The 23428-nt window shown below is 41.5% G+C and overlaps 1 protein-coding gene across 1 annotated transcript in view; it reads left to right on the plus strand.

The window, feature by feature from the left end:
• IRAG2 (inositol 1,4,5-triphosphate receptor associated 2) overlaps positions 1-23428 on the plus strand; it is a 209408-nt gene that overhangs the window by 171955 nt on the left and 14025 nt on the right. Inside the window, exons 24-32 of the mRNA XM_073623592.1 lie at positions 1285-1336; positions 2064-2118; positions 2212-2239; positions 2831-2971; positions 6893-7027; positions 12287-12431; positions 21995-22032; positions 22130-22195; positions 23110-23165. Coding sequence (XP_073479693.1) covers positions 1285-1336; positions 2064-2118; positions 2212-2239; positions 2831-2971; positions 6893-7027; positions 12287-12431; positions 21995-22032; positions 22130-22195; positions 23110-23165 — 716 coding nt within the window. The remainder of the gene's footprint in view (positions 1-1284; positions 1337-2063; positions 2119-2211; positions 2240-2830; positions 2972-6892; positions 7028-12286; positions 12432-21994; positions 22033-22129; positions 22196-23109; positions 23166-23428) is intronic.

The raw sequence follows: 23428 nt of genomic DNA on the forward strand, positions 1-23428 counted from the left end.
ATAGCGCAGGTAGGGTTAGGAAATTGCCCCTAGAGAAGAAGTGTTCAGCTTGGACGTCGGTGTGGGGCCATATTTCTGAGAGGAAGGAGCCTGTTAGACCTGGTAAGAATTCTGGGTTGTTACGAATGTGTGTTAGCTTGCCCAGTGAGGAGGATATTTAGAATTTATGGCACGCTTTTCTGAAAATTTGTAGCATGTTGCCAATTAAAGGGTGTTTTGCATTCTGGCGGTGTATGTGTTGAAGCGGTCCATGGGAGTTGACATAATGGTAGTGGGGAGAACGCATGTTCGATGTGTACCCATACTTTGGTATGAGAATGAACGTTCCAGTCTATTATTCTCGCTGACAGGCCCAGTAGTATTGTGTGTGCAGACTAAACCCCTGCTTTTAATGCATACTGTTAGGTTATTTGGTTGTCTGCGGGCTGGTGGTAAGTTAAGCTTGGTTTTTCCCTTGGATGTATCCTTGGCCTTGTTTGTACCTGTTGTTAGCCTTCCAATGCTTCTTACTGCGATAGCCAGCTATAGATGGGAGCAAGTGGCGTCTTTTTTTTTTTTTTTTTTTTGTATCCCCGTGGTATTTAACAATGTCTGGAAAGCCTATGCCTCTTTTCAACTTGGGTAAAGTAAGCCTCTCAAAGCTCAATCTAGGGTGTGATTTACCCCAAACAAATTCTGTACAGGCTCTGCGGTAAGAGGCATAAAAGGCCTGTGGTACTTATATGGGCACTGCTTGTATTACGTACAATATTAAAAAATCTTCAAGTTTACTTTAAATTGTACTAATTTATTTTATTTGCTAAATGTGGGGAAACCTTTTGTTTTGCCCACAAATTCCATATTAAATACCGGTAATAGTGTTTTTTTTTTTTTTTGTTTGTTTTTAATATACTTTTATTTTATATAATATATAAAAAAAAAATCGGCATACATTCTACCCTGTACTGTGATGCTTTTCATTATTACACAACATTACAGTTTCAATCACACAGTAAATACATTTACTCTGCAGTATGATGCCTAATGTGTTGTGCGGAGCAAAGGTCGCCAAACTATCACGTCATGCATGATATTGCCTACCCCGAAAACATTGTGTGGCCCTTAAGGTACCACCGAAATACCTAGTGGCGTAATGTCAGACATGGATGCCTAAGTTAGACCCCTGTCCCACATGGCACCACATGGTTGGTATTGAAGTATCGGTTTAGGACAATTTTAAATTGTCTTGTCACACTGTGTAAGACGTTTGTTAATTTGTATGGTTTTTTTTTTGTTTTTTTACAGCCCAATTCGGAAAAGGAAGCTGTGGAAGAGAGTAAAATCACCCCTCCAGAAGGTGAGTGATATATATATATATATATATATATATATATATATATATATATATATATATATAATTTTAAAGTTACCTCTCTTATTACCCTTCTAAATACAATATCGAAAATAACTGATGACCACAATTCGCACTTGAGTGTTGTCACTGCTGGCCTGTCACATGAAGGTAAAAGAAGTGCACCAGCTCCTTTGGGGCAGAATCTGTTTTTGACCTCATAGACTTTAATGGGAGCACTTGGAAAAATACACATTTAAACACACTTTTTTAGAGGGCCCCATTTAAAAGTCAGTGGGGCCAAAAATGCACAAGGCTGCTGCTGTACTACAACTGGCATGTAAAAACATATGGTCTGTCTCATTTCACACTTAGCGTGTGGCCAGACGATTTGGAAGGCATCTTTTGCATGCACGAAAAAATGCTTCTAACACACCTGGCTTTGCTTGTGTTAAGTGTGAATAGGGGCTGATGATCAGCCCACCTGTGTGGACAATGTGAATTCACCACTCAGCAGCTGAGGCTGTTGGGTCAGGTAGTTTAGGTATAGAGTGTTCTGAAGGTCTTGTGATAGGAGAGAGAATGACATTCTTATACCAAGTTTTACCACTACCAACAGAGTTCATCCGATTTGAGGAGTCCATGTGTGAAATAATGTAATGTTACTACCACAATTTTGCATCAAGATTTTTTGCAGATGCATTTATAAACTTTGCATTTTTGTTTTCTGTAGTGATTGAGACGCCACCATCCATTAAATTGAACTCACAGTGTGCAGAAGACAACCAGTAAGTTTTTTTTTTTTTTTTTACTTTTATTTTTTTTTGTTTAAATTATATTTTTTTCTGGGAATAATGGCTGTTGATTTTTGTCATTTGCAGCACTTCTAACAACAACAAAGAGTTAGAGGTGAGTCCAACAACCCCTCTCTTTTTATAAGTATTTTTTCATTTCACGCGCAAGAATTGGACTACAAATGTTAAAGCCTTAAGTGTTTATGTTCTTCAGTATTTTGGGTGTGTAAAGAGGCTCCCTTCCTCAGGGCTTAACAGTGCTGCAGGTCTGGGCAGTAGTTTTGAAATTCTGGTATTATAACTGTGTAAATAGCAGCAGGCCAGTTGCTGGCTCGGCAGCACAGTTAGTGTGACCAACATACCTTAAATGGCTTTCCAATAATATCTTGGTGCTCTCCTACAAATCTTTAACATTAAAAACATGACACGGTTCCAACCCTTGCCCATGCTGTCTAAAACAAAAATATTTAACACTCTGTTTTCTATACAAACACTGCCATCTACAGGATACAAATAGATACTACACATTTAAAGTTATTGTAAGCTTTGCCATGCTGTGGTGAGAATGGCATAAGGGACCAAAAAGTCCTCTAATTAAATCGTGAGAGAGCGAACCGTTATCAAACTCCTGTACGGAAACTGACTTTTACCAAAGAATTTCGGCACAAAAAAATGTGTTTTTTTTTTTTTTTCCCTGTTTGGTCAGACTGAGTTCCTGCGCCTGTCGCTGGGTTTCAAGTGCGACATTTTCACTCTGGATAAACGTCTGCGCCTGGAGGAAAGGTCTCGTGATTTGGCGGAAGAGAATCTGAGGAAGGAACTTTCCAGCTGTAAAAAGCTCTTGGAGGTATGGTTATTCCTGAAAGGGTCTCTTGCACTTTCCTGTCCTGGATGTGTGAATGGAGCACTAGTAATAGTTTCTTAGACTAGTTTTCACTGGACAAGGGCCTGTCAGTCAGCAACGAGCGTATTAGGGTTTCCAGCTCTGCAATACAGTAATGTGTTCAAAACACAGTGGCATTACAGAGCAACCATTGTAACATGATACAGCATAACCTGTTTTTATTTTTTTGGGGTGCATTACAGCCTATTTATTTTTATTGGGATGCCTAATGCAATGGACCTCAATGCATGAAAATGTGTATACTGCACCACATTGCATTCAGGTGTGAATAGGCCTAGTTTGTGTACTGAAGAAATGTTTCCTGGGCTTTAATTCAATGGGAAATATAGGTGTGACTGACCACACTGAGCTTCTCCAGACATGAGCAAGGAGAGTGGTAAATTAGGAGCAGAAATTAAAGTGGATTTAAGTTTTGGATAGAATAGGAAAGGATTAGTTTATTTTTTGCTCTTTGATGTCTTAGGGAGATTTACCTTTACTTTCTGTCCTGGAGATGCAGCAGGAAGTTAGAGGAAATCTCTACAAATAAAAAAATGTTATCCTTACTATACAGTTGTCACTGAAACTGGTGTCCCCACTGGAAGATTCCCCTCACATCGGTTCTAGTGACGACTCTAAAAGTTTAGATTTCCCATCAGTGGCAGCCCATCCATTAGTGGCGCACGCCCCCCCCATCCATGTGTCCAGACCTCTGATCTACATACAGGGCACCGGATGCATGGATTCCAATGGGGGGGGTTAAAGCACGTGATCAGAGCACTGTGCTCCGAGCCCACCCAGTTGTGTGACGATAGCGAGTGAATATTCCCTATTTTCATACTGATTCTCCTCCTGGCCAATCGGGAAGCGGGTCTGATCCCCGTTTTCCAATTGGCCAAAAGGAGAAGATCCATAGATTTGGTAAGCACTCTGGTGCTCCTGATGACCCGACCGACGTGGGGGGTGGGTGGTCTGTGTAAAACCCCCCCCCCCCAAATATTTACCACCAGCTGATGTTTCCCATCATATTCTGTCAATGGTCAACTGGACAATTGGGGAAGGAGAGGTGTTCAGAACACTCCCAGCTAAGCAGTAAGAGTGACACTCTAGTAGTTAGAGTCCAAAATGATGATATGGTACAGTGATGGTGAACTTTGGCACCCCCGTTTTTTTTTTTTTGTTTTTTTTTAAACTACATTTCCCATGATTCTCATGCACTCTGCAGTGTAGTTGAGCATCATGGGAAATGTAGTTCCGAAGGTTTGCCATCACTGATCTAGTAGTTAATTGGAGAAAGAAATCCAACATGTTTTGGGGGTTCAGACACTCCTCTATCACCAAACCACAAGTGAGAGAATAATACAATGGGATGATAAAACCTTCACATTTATAGGTTTTATTAATAGCAGAACTATAGTGATCATGTTTATACAGTATCTCACAAAAGTGAGTACACCCCTCGCATTTTTTGTAAATATTTTATTATATCTTATGTGACAACACTGAAGAAATGACACTTTGCTACAATGTAAAGTAGTGAGTGTACAGCTTGTATAACAGTGTACATTTGATGTCCCCTCAAAACAACTCAACACACAGCCATTAATGTGTAAACCGCTGGCAACAAAAGTGAGTACATCCCTAAGTGAAAATGTCCAAATTGGACCCAATTAGCCATTTTCCCTCCCCGGTGTCATGCAATTCATAAGTGTTACAAGGTAGCAGGTGTGTAAAATATGGTGTGATCATTCTCACTCTCTCATACTGGTCACTGGAAGTTCAACATGGAACCTCATGACAAAGAACTCTCTGAGGATCTGTAAAAAAAAAAGAATTGTTGCTCACATAAAGATAGCCTAGGCTATAAGAAGATTGCCAAGACTCTGAAACTGAGCTGCAGCACAGTGGTCAAGACCATACAGCAGTTTTACAGGACAGGTTCCACTCAGAACAGGCCTCAGCATAGTTGACCAAAGAAGTTGAGTGCACGTGCTCAGCGTCATATCCAGAGGTTGTCTTTGGGAAATAGACGTATGAGTGCTGCCAGCTTTGCTGCAGAGGTTGAAGGGGTGGGGGGTCAGCCTGTCAGTACTCAGACCATACGCCGCACACTGCATTTAATTGGTCTGCATGGCTATCATTCCAGAAGGAAGCCTCTTCTAAAGATGATGCACAAGAAAGCCAGCAGTTTAAAGACAAGCAGACTAAGGACATGGATTACTGGAACCATGTCCTGTGGTCTGATGAGACCAAGATAAACTTATTTGGTTCAGAATTTCAGATGGTGTTAAGCTTGTGTGGCGAGGAGTACAAAGACACGTGTGTCTTGCCTACAGTCAAGCATGGTGGTGGGAGTGTCATGGTCTGGGGCTGCAGGAGTGCTGCCAGCACTGGGGAGCTACAGTTCATTGAGGGAAACATGAATGCCAACATTTACTGTGACAAACTGAAGCGGAGCATGATCCCCTCCCTTCAGAGACTGGGCCACAGGGCAGTATTCCAACATAACGACCCCAAACACACCTCCAAGATGACCACTGCCTTGCTAAAGAAGCTGAGGGTAAAGGTAGTGGACTGGCCAAGTATGTCTCCAGGCCTAAACCCTATTGAGCATCTGTGGGGCATCCTCAAATGGAAGGTGGAGGAGCACAAGGTCTCTAACATCCACCAGCTCCGTGATGTTGTCATGGAGGAGTGGAAGAGGACTCCAGTGGCAACCTGTGAAGCTCTGGTGAATTCCATTCCCAAGAGGGTTAAGGCAGTGCTGGGAAATAATGGTGGCGACACAAAATATTGCCACTTTGGGCCCAATTTGGCATTTTCACTTAGGGGTGTACTCACTTTTGTTGCCAGCGGTTTAGACCTTAATGGCTGTGTGAGTTATTTTGAGGGGACATCACATTTACACTGTTATACAAGCTGTACACTCACTACTTTACATTGTAGCAAAGTGTAATTTCTTCAGTGTTGTCACATGAAAAGATAGAATAAAATATTTACAAAAATGTGAGGGGTGTACTCACTTTTGTGAGATACCGTAGTGTCCTATACAAAACAAAATAGTCTGAAACAAATCGGTTTGAAACAATATCACTATAATATAATAACCATTTGAAGCTATGTGACTATTGTGTATTGTGCGCATAACTATAATTAGTCATATAGCCTCAAACTGTTATCATTGTGTGTGGTATAATTTTGGTTCTATTGTTTCAAACTATTTATAACTTTTGTTTGACACCATTTACATAAATGTGATCACTATGGTTCTACTACTAATGAGTCATATAATTTATAGATGCTTATTCATCCTATTTTATTATTTTGGTTAACGATATTGGAATTTTTTTTAGCAATAATTGTGGTGTGTGTTATAACAATTTGAGAGTCACTTTTTAGGTCTCATTCACACTTTTGCTTAGAGACAGACAACGAATGCAGGATTCAGCAGGGTTTATGTGAACAGCTGCGGGCGGGAAGCCTCATACAGTGCAATGAGAGGCTGATGGCACCAACAGCCAATTGCACGTACAGTAATTGTACATTGAGAGCAATTGCCTGCGGATGATTGGTCCTGGATGCAAGCTGTTGATTTTTTTTTTTTCACTTAGATTATCTAACACTGCTTCTTGTATAATTGAAAATTTTACATTAAAAGCTATACATGCACTAAAAAAATCTCCATCCATCTACTGCAAGGCCAGTAGCGAATAGAATTCTATCTTTACTTCTTGTATCCTAAAATGGCTTTAACGGTAAAGTCTGCTAAACAGAATTTCCAGTTCTACCCTAATTTTTGTGGCCATTTGGGGGTCTGCTAATCTAGAATAAACCAATCCTTTGCATCCAGTTGTGAAAGAATGAGATACTTTGATTTTTCTGCAGACACTGATTCCGCTCTGTGAGGACGATAACCAGACAAACGAGATTGTCAAGAAACTGGAGAAGAGTTTGCAATTTCTAAATCAACACACGGCCCGCGTGGCCAGCCGAGCAGAGATGTTGGGGGCCATTCACCAGGTGAAAGATTGAACTCAATACAGAGTGTATTATTTTAAACAAATTTAACTTGGTGTTACTAAACCCTGGACCCTGCATTCACTATATCTGGTCTCCCACAGTACACAGAACATGGAAATACCAATATTTTAGTAAATGTAAACTTCTAAGTACCTTTACTCATCGGCAGTAAATGGCAGTCTTGTGACTTCTATCAGTGTCTGGTTAAGGCTTCTAGGAAGAGTTTTCATTCTGCTCTCACTGTCCTGTAAGACTGCAGGACCCCTGACCCTCTGTCTAGACAGTGCTGATTGGCCCTGTGCTGATCACGTGCGCACTCTCTAGCAATACACACCAAACTGAGCAAGTGTAGCTTGTCCCCTACCCTCTGTACTTTCCGGAGAGGAGTTGGAGACGCTGGAAGAAGGTGAGGATCAGAGGAGACCAGATTAAACTGCCTTTTTACACAATGCAGAGAATTAACCCCTTCGGTTCGACAGTGAGTATGACAAGCATGCTTTACTGAATATACAGAATGATTTTATTGTTATGGGTTTAGTAACACTTTAAGCCTAGGTTCACACTAATGCAGTGAAATTTCGATACGTTTTTCAGTGTCTTTCAAGGAACAATACAAACAAATATTGGCACAAACTGTAGGTACTGAGCATAAGCCTAGAGTTCTCAATGAAGATAACAGTTCATATAAGAATTCCCTTAAAGTCTGTTAAAATCCATGTAAAATAGCTCACTGTAGTGGTAGCTCATTGTTAGAGCAAGAAGCAGCTCTAGAAGACAACAGGGGAGAAAAAACAAGTGCCTTCTAAATTTATCATCTACTGAGTTTACTACAGGTAAGAGTATTACTCACAAAGGATTTGGGTTAATGATAAATTGTCTAATAATATTATATAATGAGCTCAAATTCAAAGCCGCAGTGCCTGTTTGGTGGGCAGAACCTGATGGGGAACTTTGAGGCTAGTTCCCCATCAGGTCCGCCTTGCCTTAGATTGACAGTGCATGGCAGTAGGCTGCCATTGACAGTTGGACTGAATAGCGGCTGTAGATCTGCCCACTGATGTCTTCTGGTAATCAAGTTTATGCCTACCTCTAGTTTAAAACTCCTCGACCATGTGCCAAACAGCGTGACGGTGCAGAGTCCAGGGCGGGAGAGAGTGCATTGAGGAAGGAGGAGTGTCCAGTATGGATACCGCCATTGACAGATTCATGCACCTGTCTGTAACGCCAGTGTGACCGTTGCTTTCAGTGCTGCGCCCTGAGGAAATTCTAAAGGGTGTTTTTACGACACCCTTTTTTAATTTCCCAGAATGTATAATGGGCTGAATTAGAAATCTAAATGATGCAGTATTTTTACTGAACAAGTGATACAGAATTTATCAGCAGCTGGATGGAGCTGCAATGTAGCCCAGCATTTGTTCTCTGTGGCCCTGTCCCCCAGCATTTGTTCTCTGCGGCCCTGTCCCCCTTAACATTTGTTCTCTGCGGCCCTGTCCCCCTAACATTTGTTCTCCGCGGCCCTGTCCCCCTAACATTTGTTCTCCGCGGCCCTGTCCCCCTAACATTTGTTCTCCGCGGCCCTGTCCCCCTAACATTTGTTCTCCGCGGCCCTGTCCCCCTAACATTTGTTCAGTAAAAAATACTGCATAATTTATATTTTCAATATAGTCCAGTACACACTGTTCCTCATCCTCAAGCCCCGATGAAGGGGCGATTTCTAGTCTTACATTATTTTTTTTCGTTTCAATATTTTTAATTGAGATTGTACAGAAAAAGACATAAGCTTCTAACATGAGATAGCTGTTCAAACGTCAGTTATACAAACCAGTTAGTAACTTTCAATGGCTTAAAACATTAGGCGGTCAAGGAAACTGCAGGGTTCTAGTTTATCATCTTATAAACAGTGTTTATTCTCCCTCTCTCCGACACCCCCATTGGGATCAGACTGTGTCAGGGGGAGGAAAATTTTGCTCGCCAAAAGCAAAAAAAAAAATGCTCAATAACCAAAGGTGTGTGTCCTATGTGGTTCCTTGTCCTAAGAAACTTCTTGCAGAATATCGAGAAATTAAAAAATAACAAAAAAATAACAAAAAACAAAACAAACAAAAAAAAAAAATGGGGAAACATATGTGATGATCTTGTGGTCAAACGCAAAGGTTTGCCTGAACTAGGCTTGTAGGTTCGTCAGTGACAGATCGTTCCCTGTTGTACGCATTTGGAGTCACGCAAGAGGGTTATCGGGGAACATTAAGAAGAGAAAGAGGAAAAAAAAGAGAGAAAGGAGTGAGTGTGATAGGATATGGAGGCACCAGAGAGATACCTGGAGGTAGAGTGGTTAAAATCTCTTAAGAATATAAGAATATTGTGAGAGTTTATGTATATAGGTTTTCCAGGGTTCCCTTACTGTGTCGTGCTTTTCTGTAGTGGACTGGAGAATACTGACCGTTTTTTCTTGTACCATCACCCATGATATTTTCCTTTTAACCGCAGCTAGGGAGACTGTAGGCTGTTTCCAAGCTCGGGCTATCGTAATTTTAGTACCCAGTAAAATGAAATGAACGAGTGTCTGAAGAGGCTTTGCACAACCCACAGGATTTCCATTTAGTAGAGCAATCTCAGGGGTTTTTGGTACAGGTATACCAGTCACTTTACATATCGAGGAAAAGACCTTGTTCCATAGGCCCCGAATACGGGGACACTCCCACCATATGTGGTATAGAGATCCAGTCAGCCCACAACTTCTAAAACGTAGTGGGGAAGAGCCTGGGAAAATCTTAGCCACTCGTAGAGGTACGTTATACCAATGCTTGATTATTTTGGCATTTGCCTCTATAAGGGCGACATTGGATATACCCTTAAAGGCTTTCTGGAATTTGGAGAACCACATGTTTTCATTCCAAGAGACCTGAAGATCCTGTTCCCATCCCATTGCATATGATGGTTTCTCGATATTCTCCGTAAGTGAGGCGTAAATCTTAGAAATTCCTCCCCTCTGATCCATGACCCCAGAGCACCATTGTTCGTATGCTGTTATATGCAGAGTTTTAGGTTTTGTGGTCCATAGTGATAATATAAAGTGTCTGATTTGGTGTAAATGAAATCTTTCGGAAGGTGGCATTTCCAGGTTTCTACTGCAATGGTCTGCTGTAAGTGGACCCATGTGGGAGAGGAAGTGACCAATGCGGAATAATCCCTTGTTTGTCCACCATTGAAACGCCCTGATATCTTGACCTGGAGGAAAGTGGGGGTTATTAAATATGTGCGCTAGGGGGCAAAGCTCAGATATAAGATTGGGGGATTTGTATAAGAAGTCACAAAGGGCCATGGAATGCGATAAAGTAGGGGCCATTATAGGGGGTCTGTGTTTATGAGGGGTCCAAGCTAGATAGTCAATAGTGTGTAATGGGATAGCTTGCCTCTCCATGTCTACCCAGTCCGGCCTATTACCCTGGGAATATACGACCGAAAATTGGGATAATTGGGCTGCTTGGTAGTACCTCCATAGGTCCGGCAGACCCATTCCCACTTGTGTACGTCTTCTAAGAAGCATGCTTCTAGGGCAGCGATATCCCTTATTACCCCCAAATTAATCGTATTATCTGGGATTGGAATTTTTTCAAAGGAGGTCTCAGGATTGGGATGGGTAGGGATCTGAATAAGTAAAGGATCCTGGGAAAAAGTGTCATTTTCACTGCATTTATTTTGCCTATCGAGGACAGATTACCTCTTCCCCAACACGTTAGATCTTCCTTCAGCTTTTTGTACATGGGGGTGTGTAATTGGCATTGTATAGTAGGTCCACACTAGCCGTCAATTTGATGCCTAAATATGGGATTGAGGCAGGTTCCCAGGTAAATTCAAAGTGTTTTTTAAGACACTGAACCATAGGTGTCGGGGTGGTGACATTCAGAGCTACTGATTTGGCCATGTTAATTCTCAACCTGGAGACCTTGCTAAATTCCTGGAGGAGTTTGAAAAGATTGGGGGTGGATATGAGTGGGGAAGTAATGAAGAGCAGCAGGTCATCAGCAAACAGGGCGCATTTGTGAACACGGGGCCCACATTTAACCCCATGTATATCTGGGTGGTTTCTTATAGCGGTGGCTAGGGTTTCAATTGCTACGGCAAAGATAATGGGAGAAAGGGGGCATCCCTGTCTTGTGCCTCTGTGTATCGAGAAAGGGTTTGAATAGTGGCCCTGAAGTTGGACTTGGGCGCTTGGGTTGGAGTATAAATTCCTTAGTAATTTATGAAGTTAGGGCCAAACCCCCATCTGCATATCACTTCAAATAGGTCAGGCCATTCTACAGTGTCAAATGCTTTTTGCAGATCCACCAAAAGTAGAAAACCTTCCTGAGAGGGTCCCCCGTCCCATTTTGATTTCAGCAGGGAGATGACGGCTGCGGATCTGATCGGACCCTGCCTCCCCGGAATGAAGCCCACCTGGTCCTTGTGAATGTATCCCCCTATAAACTCTGATAGTCTATTGGCCATGATTTTGGTCAGTATTTTGAGATCATTATTGATCAATGAAATGGGTCTATAGTTACTCACTTCAAAACTAACTTTGTCCGGCTTGGGGATGACGGACACATAAGCCATGTTGGTGGAGCTGTCCAGTGTGGAGCTACCCCGAAGGGCATTGTAAAATTCCTGGGGGGGGGCTATCGTTGTTGCAAATGTTTTGTAGTAACCGGTGAAAAATCCATCCGGGCCTGGCGCTGTGCCACTCTTAAGATGTTTAATTACTCCTAAAACTTAGTCAGTAATGAGTTCATCAAGTTGTTTGCTATTTTCCTGTTTTAATGTAGGGAGAGGGATGTCATCTAGGAAGTCATTGAGGACATGGGGTCTGTGAGTCATCTTAGATTTGTATAAATCTGCGTAGAAATCTTGAAATTCTGTCATGATCCGTTTCGGGTTTTGTGTAAGCGTGCCGGTGGCATTGCGTACTTTAGGGAAAGAGAATGTCCTGAGCTTGGGAGTCGCATTATTTTTTTTATATCTGCCTGATTAACTCTGGGTGTGGTGCCTCAATCCCATATTTAACCAGTTATGAACTTGATTCAGTCATATATGTTTACAGCTATCTACAAGTAATGTTGGGGGCTGCCTCCAATTAAAGACTTTGTTTTTAAAATGTATCCAGCCATGTTTTGCAATACGTGTTATAGTCACCCTTTTACGCAATGTACGTTTGTTATTTGTTCCTGTATTGTACTTATGTCAGACAAGGGTATGGTAACTGTCTCTTTGGTTCAGGAAAGTCGGGTTAGTAAAGCGGTGGAAGTGATGATTCAACATGTTGAAAACCTAAAACGCATGTACGCCAAGGAGCACGCCGAACTGGAGGAGCTGCGGGAGGCCATGCAACAAAGTGATCGCAGCAGCTGCACCTCGGACAGAGGTTAGAGCTAAACCCCTCCATAGAAACTGCATCTCTATATACAGTAGTAGTTTACCAGCCATCCTATGCACAACATTACAGATACTGCAGCTTTTTCCTATATGATCTTTATTTTCAGCTCTGAGCTTTTTCTTAAATATATTTTATCTGTGAATGTTTTTTTTTTTTTTTTTTCCATAAACCAACTTGTAAATTTAAGTTTAGGGACTTTTGACGAAAAACAAAACAAACAAAAACAATGTCCCCCTGAAGTAAATCCAGCGTCAATCAATGAACGCCGCCGCAGACCCAGAAAAAGAGAGGTCCGCACACGTCACTGAAAGTTAGGTTCCCACCGCATGTAAATAATGAGAGGTGGGATCACCAATGACATCCTGCCCCTTTGTTTACCGTTGCTAGGCACCCGCTGACTGACCGCTCCGGTGACAATGGTAAATGGGTGGGGCACAGTGTACCCCATATTCACAGCGGGAGGGCTGAGATCTGGGAGCCCCCTTGTTAGAGGGGGCTTCCAGATTCCGATAAGCTAGCTGCCTGCAGACCCCCACAACCACCGCCGTGGGTTGTGGGGAAGAGACCCTTGTCCCCATCAACATGGGGACAAGGTGCTTTGGGGGGAGCCCCCCTGCCCCAAAGAAACCCCCCCATGTTATGGCCAAGTGGCCTGGCATGGTTCAGGAGGGGGGATACCAGAGAGCCCCCCGTGCTGTTTATGCTCGGGTAAGGGTCTGGTATGGATTTGGGGGGGGGGGGGCACGCATTTTTGCTTTTTATTTTTTGTATTTTGGCGTGGGATTCCCCTCAATATCCATAGCAGAAAGGAAGGGTCTGGTGTGGAGAAATATTTAGAGAAATATTTAGCATCATGGTTTTGTTTACTTTCTGCTGTCCAGCAGGAAATCGCTGACAACAGGTGAGTCATGTGGTTAAGGATGCCACGGCTAGTCAGGCCTCAACAACCAGCTGTTGTAATTTGTTGTGAATATACATAAGGAATGCCGAAGATAATAAATTAATTCCGAAATTAGTTTCGTATCTTCAGCATTCGTTTTTTTTATTCTTTAACGCTATTCCAAATCGAATCCACAAATATGCGAAATGAATGCCGAAGATACAAAACAAATTTCGGAATTTGTTTTGTATCTTCGGTATTCGTTTTGTATGTTTGGAATAGCAGTAAAATTTTGAGGGAAACTCCACGCTAGTTTTTTTTTTTTTTTTTTTTTAAATGGCGTGAGGCCCCCCCAAGATCCAAACCAGGCCCTCAGGTCTGGTATGGATTATAAGGGGGAACACCACACCAAAGTGTAAAAAAAAAATGGCGTTGGGTCCCCCCCAAAATCTATACCAAACCCTTATCTGAGCATGCAGCCCGCCAAGCCAGGAAAGGGGGGAGCCCCCCCGAGCCATACCAGGCCACATGCCCTCAACATGGGGGGGGTATGTTAGGGAAATCACCATCTCAGACCGTCCTCGGGCATCAAGGTAATATTTATTGCATATGCAAGAGAAATGAATAGCATTACATCTTCATGCTGTCATCGTCATTTCTAGGGAAAATACTGTGGTACATGTCTTTTTATAAGCTTATAAGCCCTGGACACCCCCCTTTCCTGTCTTAAAACATGCCCAGTCTCATGTATTTTCAACTTTATTCTGGACGTAACAGAAAAGGTGGAAGTGTCTGTTACAGACTGTTATCTTCATCTAACAATGGTTACAGGATACTGACTTGAAAACTCCCCAAGTCAACACAAAAATACAGGATATATGCAAAACTGCAGATCTAGACATATTATATTGCTGAGTCTACATATTGCTGACTCCATATTATCTATAGTTTATTTCTAGGCCATGATAAACAAAATGGCGTCTTTCATAACTGACATTTAAAGTATAATTTCTCTAACATCTCCCCCCTTTTATACTAATAATGTCAATAATTCAAATATCCAGGTTTTTCATTTTACCAGGTATTATCATTTAGACAGATGAGTCCTTAGCGAGAATTGTAAATTCATCATCAGGTTCCGAGTATAGTTCCGTGTCGCTCTGGAGGAGCATAGTTTTTGTTAAAGATGTGTCAATCAGTCTTTGAAGAATTCTCCTAATACAGGGAATGCAGCAACATCCACACAATGTAAGAACTGTGGTTGCCATGACAATAGAGATAAGCAAACTTTTTGCAAGATCACCCCATTTACCAAACCATTTTTCAAAGAGTCTCGTCAGGGGGTTCTCTACACCAGAGTTCTCAGCTAATTCTTCGGATAGCATTTGTAGGCCTTATAAGGCCTTGGTGATACTTCCATCAGGTGCCGTATTTTTTGGAATAAAAGTGCAGCAGAAGGTGCCGAACATTTTGCATACCCCGCCCCTTTCTGCCAGCAACATATCCAACGCTATACGGTTTTGCCACGCTGTCAAAGAGGTGGCGTCCAATTGTGCTGCTATGCCTTTGATAGCATCTCTGGTGTAACTCACAAACCTCTGCTGGTTGTAGTAGATGTAGTTTATCCAGTCGACGTTCTTGTTGGGCTGGACTCATATGAAGAGTGAGGTGAGTCCTGCTGTTATTTGATTCTGCGCTTTAAATTCATCTGGAACTCCTCGTGGAACACCTATTTCGTCTATATACACTTGGTTGTCAAATGATCCTTGTGGTGTTTCTCGCTTAATTCCTTTAAAAAAAGTATTTACCTGGTAGTTTCATTGATTTATCACTCATAGGAACTATATAAAAGGGAAGCAGCAATTGGGTAAGGGCACAACTACCCTCCCATCTAGGTGGTAGTCTGGGCCTTAGTCTCTTATCTCCACACAGCCACCAAACATCAGCCAATTGCTGTTTTTGTTCCTGAAACCATTTTAGTTCATACTTCATGTCCATAGTACGGGTTGTAACTACACAATATTCAGGGGACAGGGTGCCAACATTTGTACCATTACTGTCATTGTTAGAAAAACAAGTAAAATTTCCTGGTAATGTTTGTACTGATGGGGGTATACTTTGCATTTTAGTCTTAGGGTAACTCTTTTTCTCATTTACACATTCTGACCCAGTTCTATTTTTATGAAAACATTCTTATTATACAAGTCAAGTCTATTTCCTCTTTAGGGAGAGGAACGGTGGCTAGTTGTGGAATATAATAAGGTTTACCATACAGCATTTCATACGGTGTTAGTCCTTTAGCAGTAGGGGTAATTCTTTTACTCAACAATGCCATTGGCAAACACTAAACCCATTTATTTTTCCCTGTTTCCTTCAACAATTTGCTTAGTTTACTCTTTAAGATACTATTGTCTCTCCACTGTGCCCACAGATTGTGGGTGGTAGACACAGTGTTTTTTTTAGGTCAATATTGTACCATTTACCAATTTGTTGTATTGTTCGGTTTACAAAATGGGAGCCATTGTCACTGTAAATCACAGAGGGGATCCCATGAAATGGAATCACCTCTTTGATTAGTACTTTGGCTACTGACTGTCCATTTGGGTGTGTCAGGAAAAGCTTCCACCCACTTTATAAACAACAATAATCATAAAATCCATGCATATCGTGTGAAAAGGGATAAGAGGGTTGTGGGAAATGACCTCTTAAGGGTCTTAGGGCACCTTGAGCATGGTATCTGTTACAAAGCGGACATGTGAGGCAAAAATTTCTAGAGTCGTTCGTAAACCCATATGTTGTGAACACCTTATTAATCACCTGCACCATCCCTCCTTTTGAGATATGGGCTTGCCCATGGCTCAATAACGCAGCATATCTAAATAGTGATGTAGGTAAGATGGGTTTACCTTCTGTACTTGTGTATATACCATTGACCAGCGTTGCCACTTTAGATAACCACTTTTGTTTTTCACCTGCCGGTGATGTTTTCTGCATTTCTGATAACCATGTTTTATCAATAGCTTTCCGTTCCTCACCATTTTCTTGGGGACCTGTATAGTATATGTGTGTTTTTTGCGGTCCTGTAGTAGCTTCCCTTGCGGTCTTTGTCTGTTAGTGCATTTCCTAGAGTAATTGGATCTGTTCCTTTCTGTGTGCTGTACATTTACAAATAGCCACTTGTGTTGGTTTCTGTACATTTTCTAGAAGGGCAAGGATAAGATCTCTATGTGAGATTGGTTTACCTGTGGACGTAATCATACCCCTATTTTTCCATTGCTGGGCAAATATGTGTATAGTAGAAAAAGCGTATTGGCTTGTCTGTATAAATATTTATTTTCTTCCCTTCCCCTAGACTACAGGCCCAGGATAGGGCAATAATTTCAGCTTGTTGTGTAGAGTAGGAACTGGGAAGGGGTCTGGCTTCAATGACCTGGTCATGCGTTACTATAGCGTATGCCGTTTGATGTACCCCTTTATCGTCCTTTTTACAAGACCCATCAACACAAAAGGTAATGTCAGCATCTAGAAAGGGAACATCCGTGAGAACCCACAATGAGGTGCTTTACCTTCGTAAATGCATCCTCTGCTTGCACATTCCACTGAATTGAATCTTTTGCAGCCATTAGTGAACCATAGATGAGATCAGAAAGAGGCTCCACCTCCATAGCATAATTTGCTATCCATGCTCTACAGACATTTGCCATGCCAAGAAATGACATCATTTATTTTTGGTATGTGATTTGGGGACTTGAAGGATGGCCTCTTTTCGGATCTCATGCAAAAGTCTACCTTCTTGAGATAAAATGTAACCCAGGCATTTCACCTTTTCTTTCCACAGTTGTAATTAGTCTTTGCTGACCTTTTGACCTTGGTCTGCGAGGAAATGCATTAGAACCATGGTAATTTTACATACATTACTACCAGAATGTCATCCACATATAAGAGAATTTAACTCACACTGGGAGGTACAAACCAAGACAAATTATTGGACATTCTTTGTGAGAAGGTAGTTGGACTTTCACAATATCCCTGGGATAACCTAGTGTATGTGTACCTCTTTTTTTTTTTTCCGTGTACATAAATGCAACCCAGAACTGACTGTCTTTGTGTAAGGGAATGGGAAAGAAGGATTACTGTTATCGATAACAGAAAATACCTTGTTCTCTGGGTAGAGCTCATTCAGGAGGACATGCATGTCTGGGACCACCGGGGCCCTCGGTAATACGGCCCCATTGACTGCCTGTAAATCCTGCACGAGTCTCCATCCATCTTTCTCTCCCTTATGCCTCCTATACCTCTGAATCCCTCTGGATTTTAGTTTCTCATCTGTCAGTTGGACCCAGTTCGTGATAAGTTCTCCTAGCTCATGCCATGATACCTTGAGGTTCCGGGTGACCGAAACACAAGGACAGTATCCTGCCTGTATATTTGCAGAATAGGCTATGGTAGGAGACAAGTAGCCACGCTATTTCCTTCCTTATCACAGTACAGACATTTTAATAGAACTTCAGTGTTAGTGAGACTCATTAACTGTTTCTCATAGAACTTATCAGGCCCAGAGATCTTTCGGTAGTACATGGTGCAATAGAGGTTTGCCTGGACCTTATACCTTTTCCTCACAGTCTCTTCATCAATTATTTCTGCCAGGGTTTTGGGTATATTTAATCCCTCAGTTTGCAAATTCCAGGCTGTACCAGTATCAGGGCTCATTATCCACGGCTGTGATTTGTTTTTCACACAGCCGATGGGCTCTGAGACCTCCCTCCACTGGTACGACAGAAATATCAAGAGCGTGCAACATGTCTCTACCCAACAAATTAACAGGACATTTAGTCATAATGACAATTTTACACTGAGCCTATTTACCTGTCTGTGGATCTTCCACAGTAAGGCCTTCAGACATGACCTCCTGGTGCATCAACCCATTTTGCAGATTTTACATATACTACACCTTTTTCTTTACCTTTTTCATATCCAGCAGGTGTATTAGGGCCCTACAAGCCCCAGTATCACAGAGAAATGTTAGCCATCTACCCTTCACAACCAAGATTATTTCTGACTTTAGCATGCAAACAAGTTTCTTCTGTATCTCTCTCTCTGCAGACATACTAACATCTTCTAGTCATGCTTCTTCCTCTCTGTTTGACCTACATTCTTTTACCAAATGACCTCTTTTACCTCACAGGAAACACTCCCTTCTCTTCTTTTTTTTTTTTTTTTTTTCATAGTCCTGAATGCGGGGCCTTGTTCAGGTGTTTCCCATCCTTCTGTTCTCTATAAGAGCATTTCTCCTGTTTTCTAGTGCTGCATCATCATGAGGCAACACAACTCCCTGATTGTTTAATCCACTCCAATCTCCCACTACATGATGCCAGTCGGGACCCAGGATCTGTCTGATATTCTGCTCTATTTCCCTCCCAATAAGATGATAGTTAGCAATCATTCCCATGATACCATCCATGATTTGAGCTATGTTGACCTTGGGATGTGGTACCCCTTCAGTAGTTTTTTTTTTTTTTTAACATCCTCAGGGGTCCAGGGGCGATATACCATCATAGTGTTGGGGACTACTATACCACCTACATTTTGTCCTGCCCTAGGGTTGGGAACTTCAATTAGTGGAAATTCTTCTTCTCCACATTCTGTTTGTTCCCCAGCTGAGGGGGATATCAATTGGTTCACCAGGTCCCCGAAAAATTTTGTAACAGTTGCTGTAAAGGGGGTCCTTTTTGGACTCCTCTAGACAGCAAGAGTCATCTTGAGAGGGGGTTTAGCTGCAGCCATAGGAGAATCGGTTGCATCTGCGGGTGACCCAGGTGACCATGGGGGAACAACAAACGGTGGAGAGTCAGGTTGCATTTGGTTTGTTACGTTTTGTTCAGTCAATACTTGCTGAACTAAACTTCAGAGGACGGTCATATTATTGTTCTCTTTGTTCACAAACATAGTCTTTTTATAGTTTTCTGAATTTAACCTATGGTTAGCCTCCTCAAGCCATTTCTTTGCCTGGGGAAGGCCTAATTTCTTCTGTTTTCTTATTTTCATGCCGGCATCATTTTTAAGCTTTCTACACAGTATTACACAACAATCCTTATTTAAAAACGCATCAAAATCATACTTTGTTTTCCACATTTTAAGAAGTGTCACATTCTCTTTGTCTAGACTACACATATACTTAACATCTTCATTCATACTAACAGATTTTCCATGGATCATACCTACTTTGTTTATCTGTTTATCGTGCACACGGAGCTCTTTTTTTGTTAATGTCTTCTCACAATGACACAACACACGCACACAGTATCTTATCACTTGCAATCACTCACAGACTTTCTAGTCATGATATATCACTTCTAGATTACTGATCTTGTGTATTGCTAAAACACTGGTGTCTTAGAGAATTACAGAATTACGAGGAGACTGAATTCTCCCGACTGTTCTTTCATCGTTACTTCACTAACTTGTAGAGAGCATTTACAGAATTACGAGGAGACTGAATTCTCCCGACTGTTCTTTCATCCTATCAAAACATTTAATATTTCAGTCATTGATCCAAGGGTATTTATGTGCCTGCTCAGGATTAATACAACATATGAGGCTGGCATGAACACTGCGGTCCGCCAAATGTCCCCTGTTTGTTACCTGGAAATCTATCAGGCCACACCCTTGTATCAACGGAGGGGGGGGGGGGGGGTTCTTTATCTGGAAGTATTTTTGATCCAAGGGTATTTATATGCCTAGAAAGCTATCAGGCCACACCCTTGTATCAACAGGGGGTTCTTTAGGTTTTGATCTAGGAGTATTTATGTGTCCCCAAGGGATTTTCTGCAGTTTACAAGGCTGTCTGGATCTAAGATCCAATCGACAAATTTCCTTTATCTGCACCCGGATATTAGTATGGGGCCATACCCCTATATCAAATGACAATTAACCAGAAGAAACAAACAAGGACACACAAGAGAGAACACCCGCAGTGCTCGACTGCCGCCAGGTCGCCCTGAGCGCGTCTTCCCAAAACGCGGGCTAGTCACTAGGTCTGCCCATCCAAGATGGCCACAGACGGATCTATATGGGGAATACGTGACCACTTATTTCCCCTCAACAAGAGTAAAGCAGATAGGACAGAAACAGATAAACATTCGATCAATCTCTATATTGTATGTATATATTCAAATCCCTTATTCATCAAATTCCTAATCAAGTCTAACACAAAAGGTTAATAATAAAATAAAAATAAAAATCTTACCTTGTCCCGAGAGCGGTCTCTTGTGCTGATCCGGTAAGTCGCTGCCCGGGAGGCACTAGTTCAGCGGACCGGCCTCTTTTTAACATCTAATTTAAGACGGAGGACTTACAGTTTTGCCGTACGGTCATCGGTCACTGTTGGCCAGTGCTTCTGGGGGGACTCCTGGCTCCTCGAAGGACCAAATTGTTAGGGAAATAATTCACCATCTCAGACCGTCCTCGGGCATCAAGGTAATATTTATTGCATATGCAAGAGAAATGAATAGCATTACATCTTCATGCTGTCATCGTCATTTCTAGGGAAAATACTGTGGTACATGTCTTTTTATAAGCCCTGGACACCCCCCTTTCCTGTCTTAAAACATGCCCAGTCTCATGTATTTTCAACTTTATTCTGGACGTAACAGAAAAGGTGGAAGTGTCTGTTACAGACTGTTATCTTCATCTAACAATGGTTACAGGATACTGACTTGAAAACTCCCTAAGTCAACACAAAAATACAGGATATATGCAAAACTGCAGATCTAGACATATTATATTGCTGAGTCTACATATTGCTGACTCCATATTATCTATAGTTTATTTCTAGGCCATGATAAACAAAATGGCGTCTTTCATAACTGACATTTAAAGTATAATTTCTCTAACAGGGTACTTTGCCATAATTGCCATAAATCTATCCCGTATTTTATAGACGCTATAACTTTTGCGCAAACCAATCAATATACGCTTATTGCGATTTTTTTTTTTTTTTACCAAAAATATGTAGAATACGTATCGGCCGAAACTGAGGAAAAAATTTGTTGTTTTTTTTTTAAAAATTGGGATATTTATTATAGCAAAAAGTAAAAAAATTGTGTTTTTTTTTCAAAATTGTCGCTCTTCTTTTGTTTATAGCGCAAAAAATAAAAACCGCAGAGGTGATCAAATACTACCAAAAGAAAGCTCTATTTGTGGGGAAAAAAAGGACATCAATTTTGTTTGGGTACAACGTCGCGCGACCGCGCAATTGTCGTTTAAAGTGCGAAAGCGCTGAAAGCTAAAAATTGGTCTGGGAAGGAAGGGGGTGAAAATGCCCGGTATTGAACCGGTTAAAAAAGGGGGGGGTGGAGAGCTGACTTTACACTCTGCAGAGCTCAGTGAGGAGATCTCTGAGAGCTGATTGGAGGGAAGGGAAACACACCCCTTCACAGGAGTAGAGCTTAGGCTGTCAATCAGCTCCCTTGTCACCTTTTTATCTCTTGGTGTCAGGAAAAATGTCAGAAGTGATTCATGCTGATAGCAAAGGAACAAAGCAAAAGACAAAAATTACACTTTTTGCTCTTAATTGAGACAAGCACACACTATAGATATTTTTTCATATTTCATGTCTGAGATTTACAACCATTTTAACTGTTAATTTTGTTTTTGTTTTTTGTCCTTGCAGATGAATCATTAAAATTGGCATCATCACTTGCTAGTAAGGTAAGTGTGGCTTCCTGCATGGTGCTGTGATAAATGGCCTTCTGTCAGTATTTTCATCCTGTCTGTTCAGCAATGAACCTGGCTTTACTCTTTCCAGGTCTCCCCTGCCAGAAGGGTCAGTATGCCGGCATACACAAGAGCAATTGGCACTGCCTCTGCCATGGTGAGATCTGTATTGGATAATGTTCTGATGTATTTCCACGGTGCACACATTCTGTAACATTCATCTAAAATGAATTTATTAAGGTGTTCCTAAACCCAGGCCCGTGCATTCACTGTATCTGGTTTCCCACCGTGCAAAGAATATGGAAATGCAATTATTTTTGTAAATATAAACTGCTAAATACCTTTTCTCATCAGCAGTATATAGCAGTCTTGTGACTTCTATCAGTGTCTGGTTAAAGCTTGAGGGAGTTTTCCTTCTTCTCTGACTGTCCTATGAGTCTGCAGCACCCCTGACCCTCTGTCTGGACAGTGCTGATCACATGCACTCTCCAAAAGAAAAAAAAACTCTAACAATACACACCAAAAAGCATGTACAGCTTGTCCCCTAGCCTCTGTACTATCAGGAGATGAGTTGGGGACTCTGGAAGAAGGGGAGGAACAGAAAAGACAGAATTACACAAACATTTTATGCAATGCAGAGGATTAACCCCTTTAGGTTCCACAATGAGTATAACAAGCATGCTTTACTGCATATACAGACTGCTTTTACTGTTGTGGGTTTAGTAACACTTTAAGACTTTCACATTTTTACCTGCTTGCTTTTGCATAAATGTATTTCATGTAAAAGTGTGTAGATTCTTCAAATAGTGGCTGTTTGCAGATGAAGTAGAGCAGTCAGAAATCCAACTAAAGGAGGGCTGAGAAAACGATCTGTACACGGCATTTGTTTTCTACACGGCAGAAAGCAGATATTACCTATGTAATGATCAAATATGGCAGCCTCCATGTACATATATAATCGCAAGCTATACACATAAGCTTTTTACAGCTTCAAAAAATGTATACAAAACTGAAAATAATTTGGAGATGTTGTCTGTGTGATGTCATGATTGGTCATTTTGCCTTGTATAGGATATCTTTGGAGGAGACAAGCTGGATAATAAGATGCACAGGAGATCAAACAGCTGGTGAGAGAAACTCAGCATCCCATACTGTCTATTCTATGGCATCATTGACTCAGGGAAAGTGTATGTAGAGCAATCATTTTCAACAAGGGGTCTCAATTATGGGTCTTGATGTCACTAAGGAGCCACACATAAAACTATGGCCATGCTACAGGTGTGGTTGAAGATTGAATACGTGCTGGAGGAGACAGTCAGAAACAGGGAAGATGTGACATGAGGCAGAAAAAGATCAGTCCATTCACAAAATCTACAGTCTCACTAGTGAC

Source organism: Aquarana catesbeiana, linkage group LG03 (genome assembly GCF_042186555.1).
Source record: "Aquarana catesbeiana isolate 2022-GZ linkage group LG03, ASM4218655v1, whole genome shotgun sequence".
Lineage (NCBI taxonomy): Eukaryota > Metazoa > Chordata > Amphibia > Anura > Ranidae > Aquarana > Aquarana catesbeiana.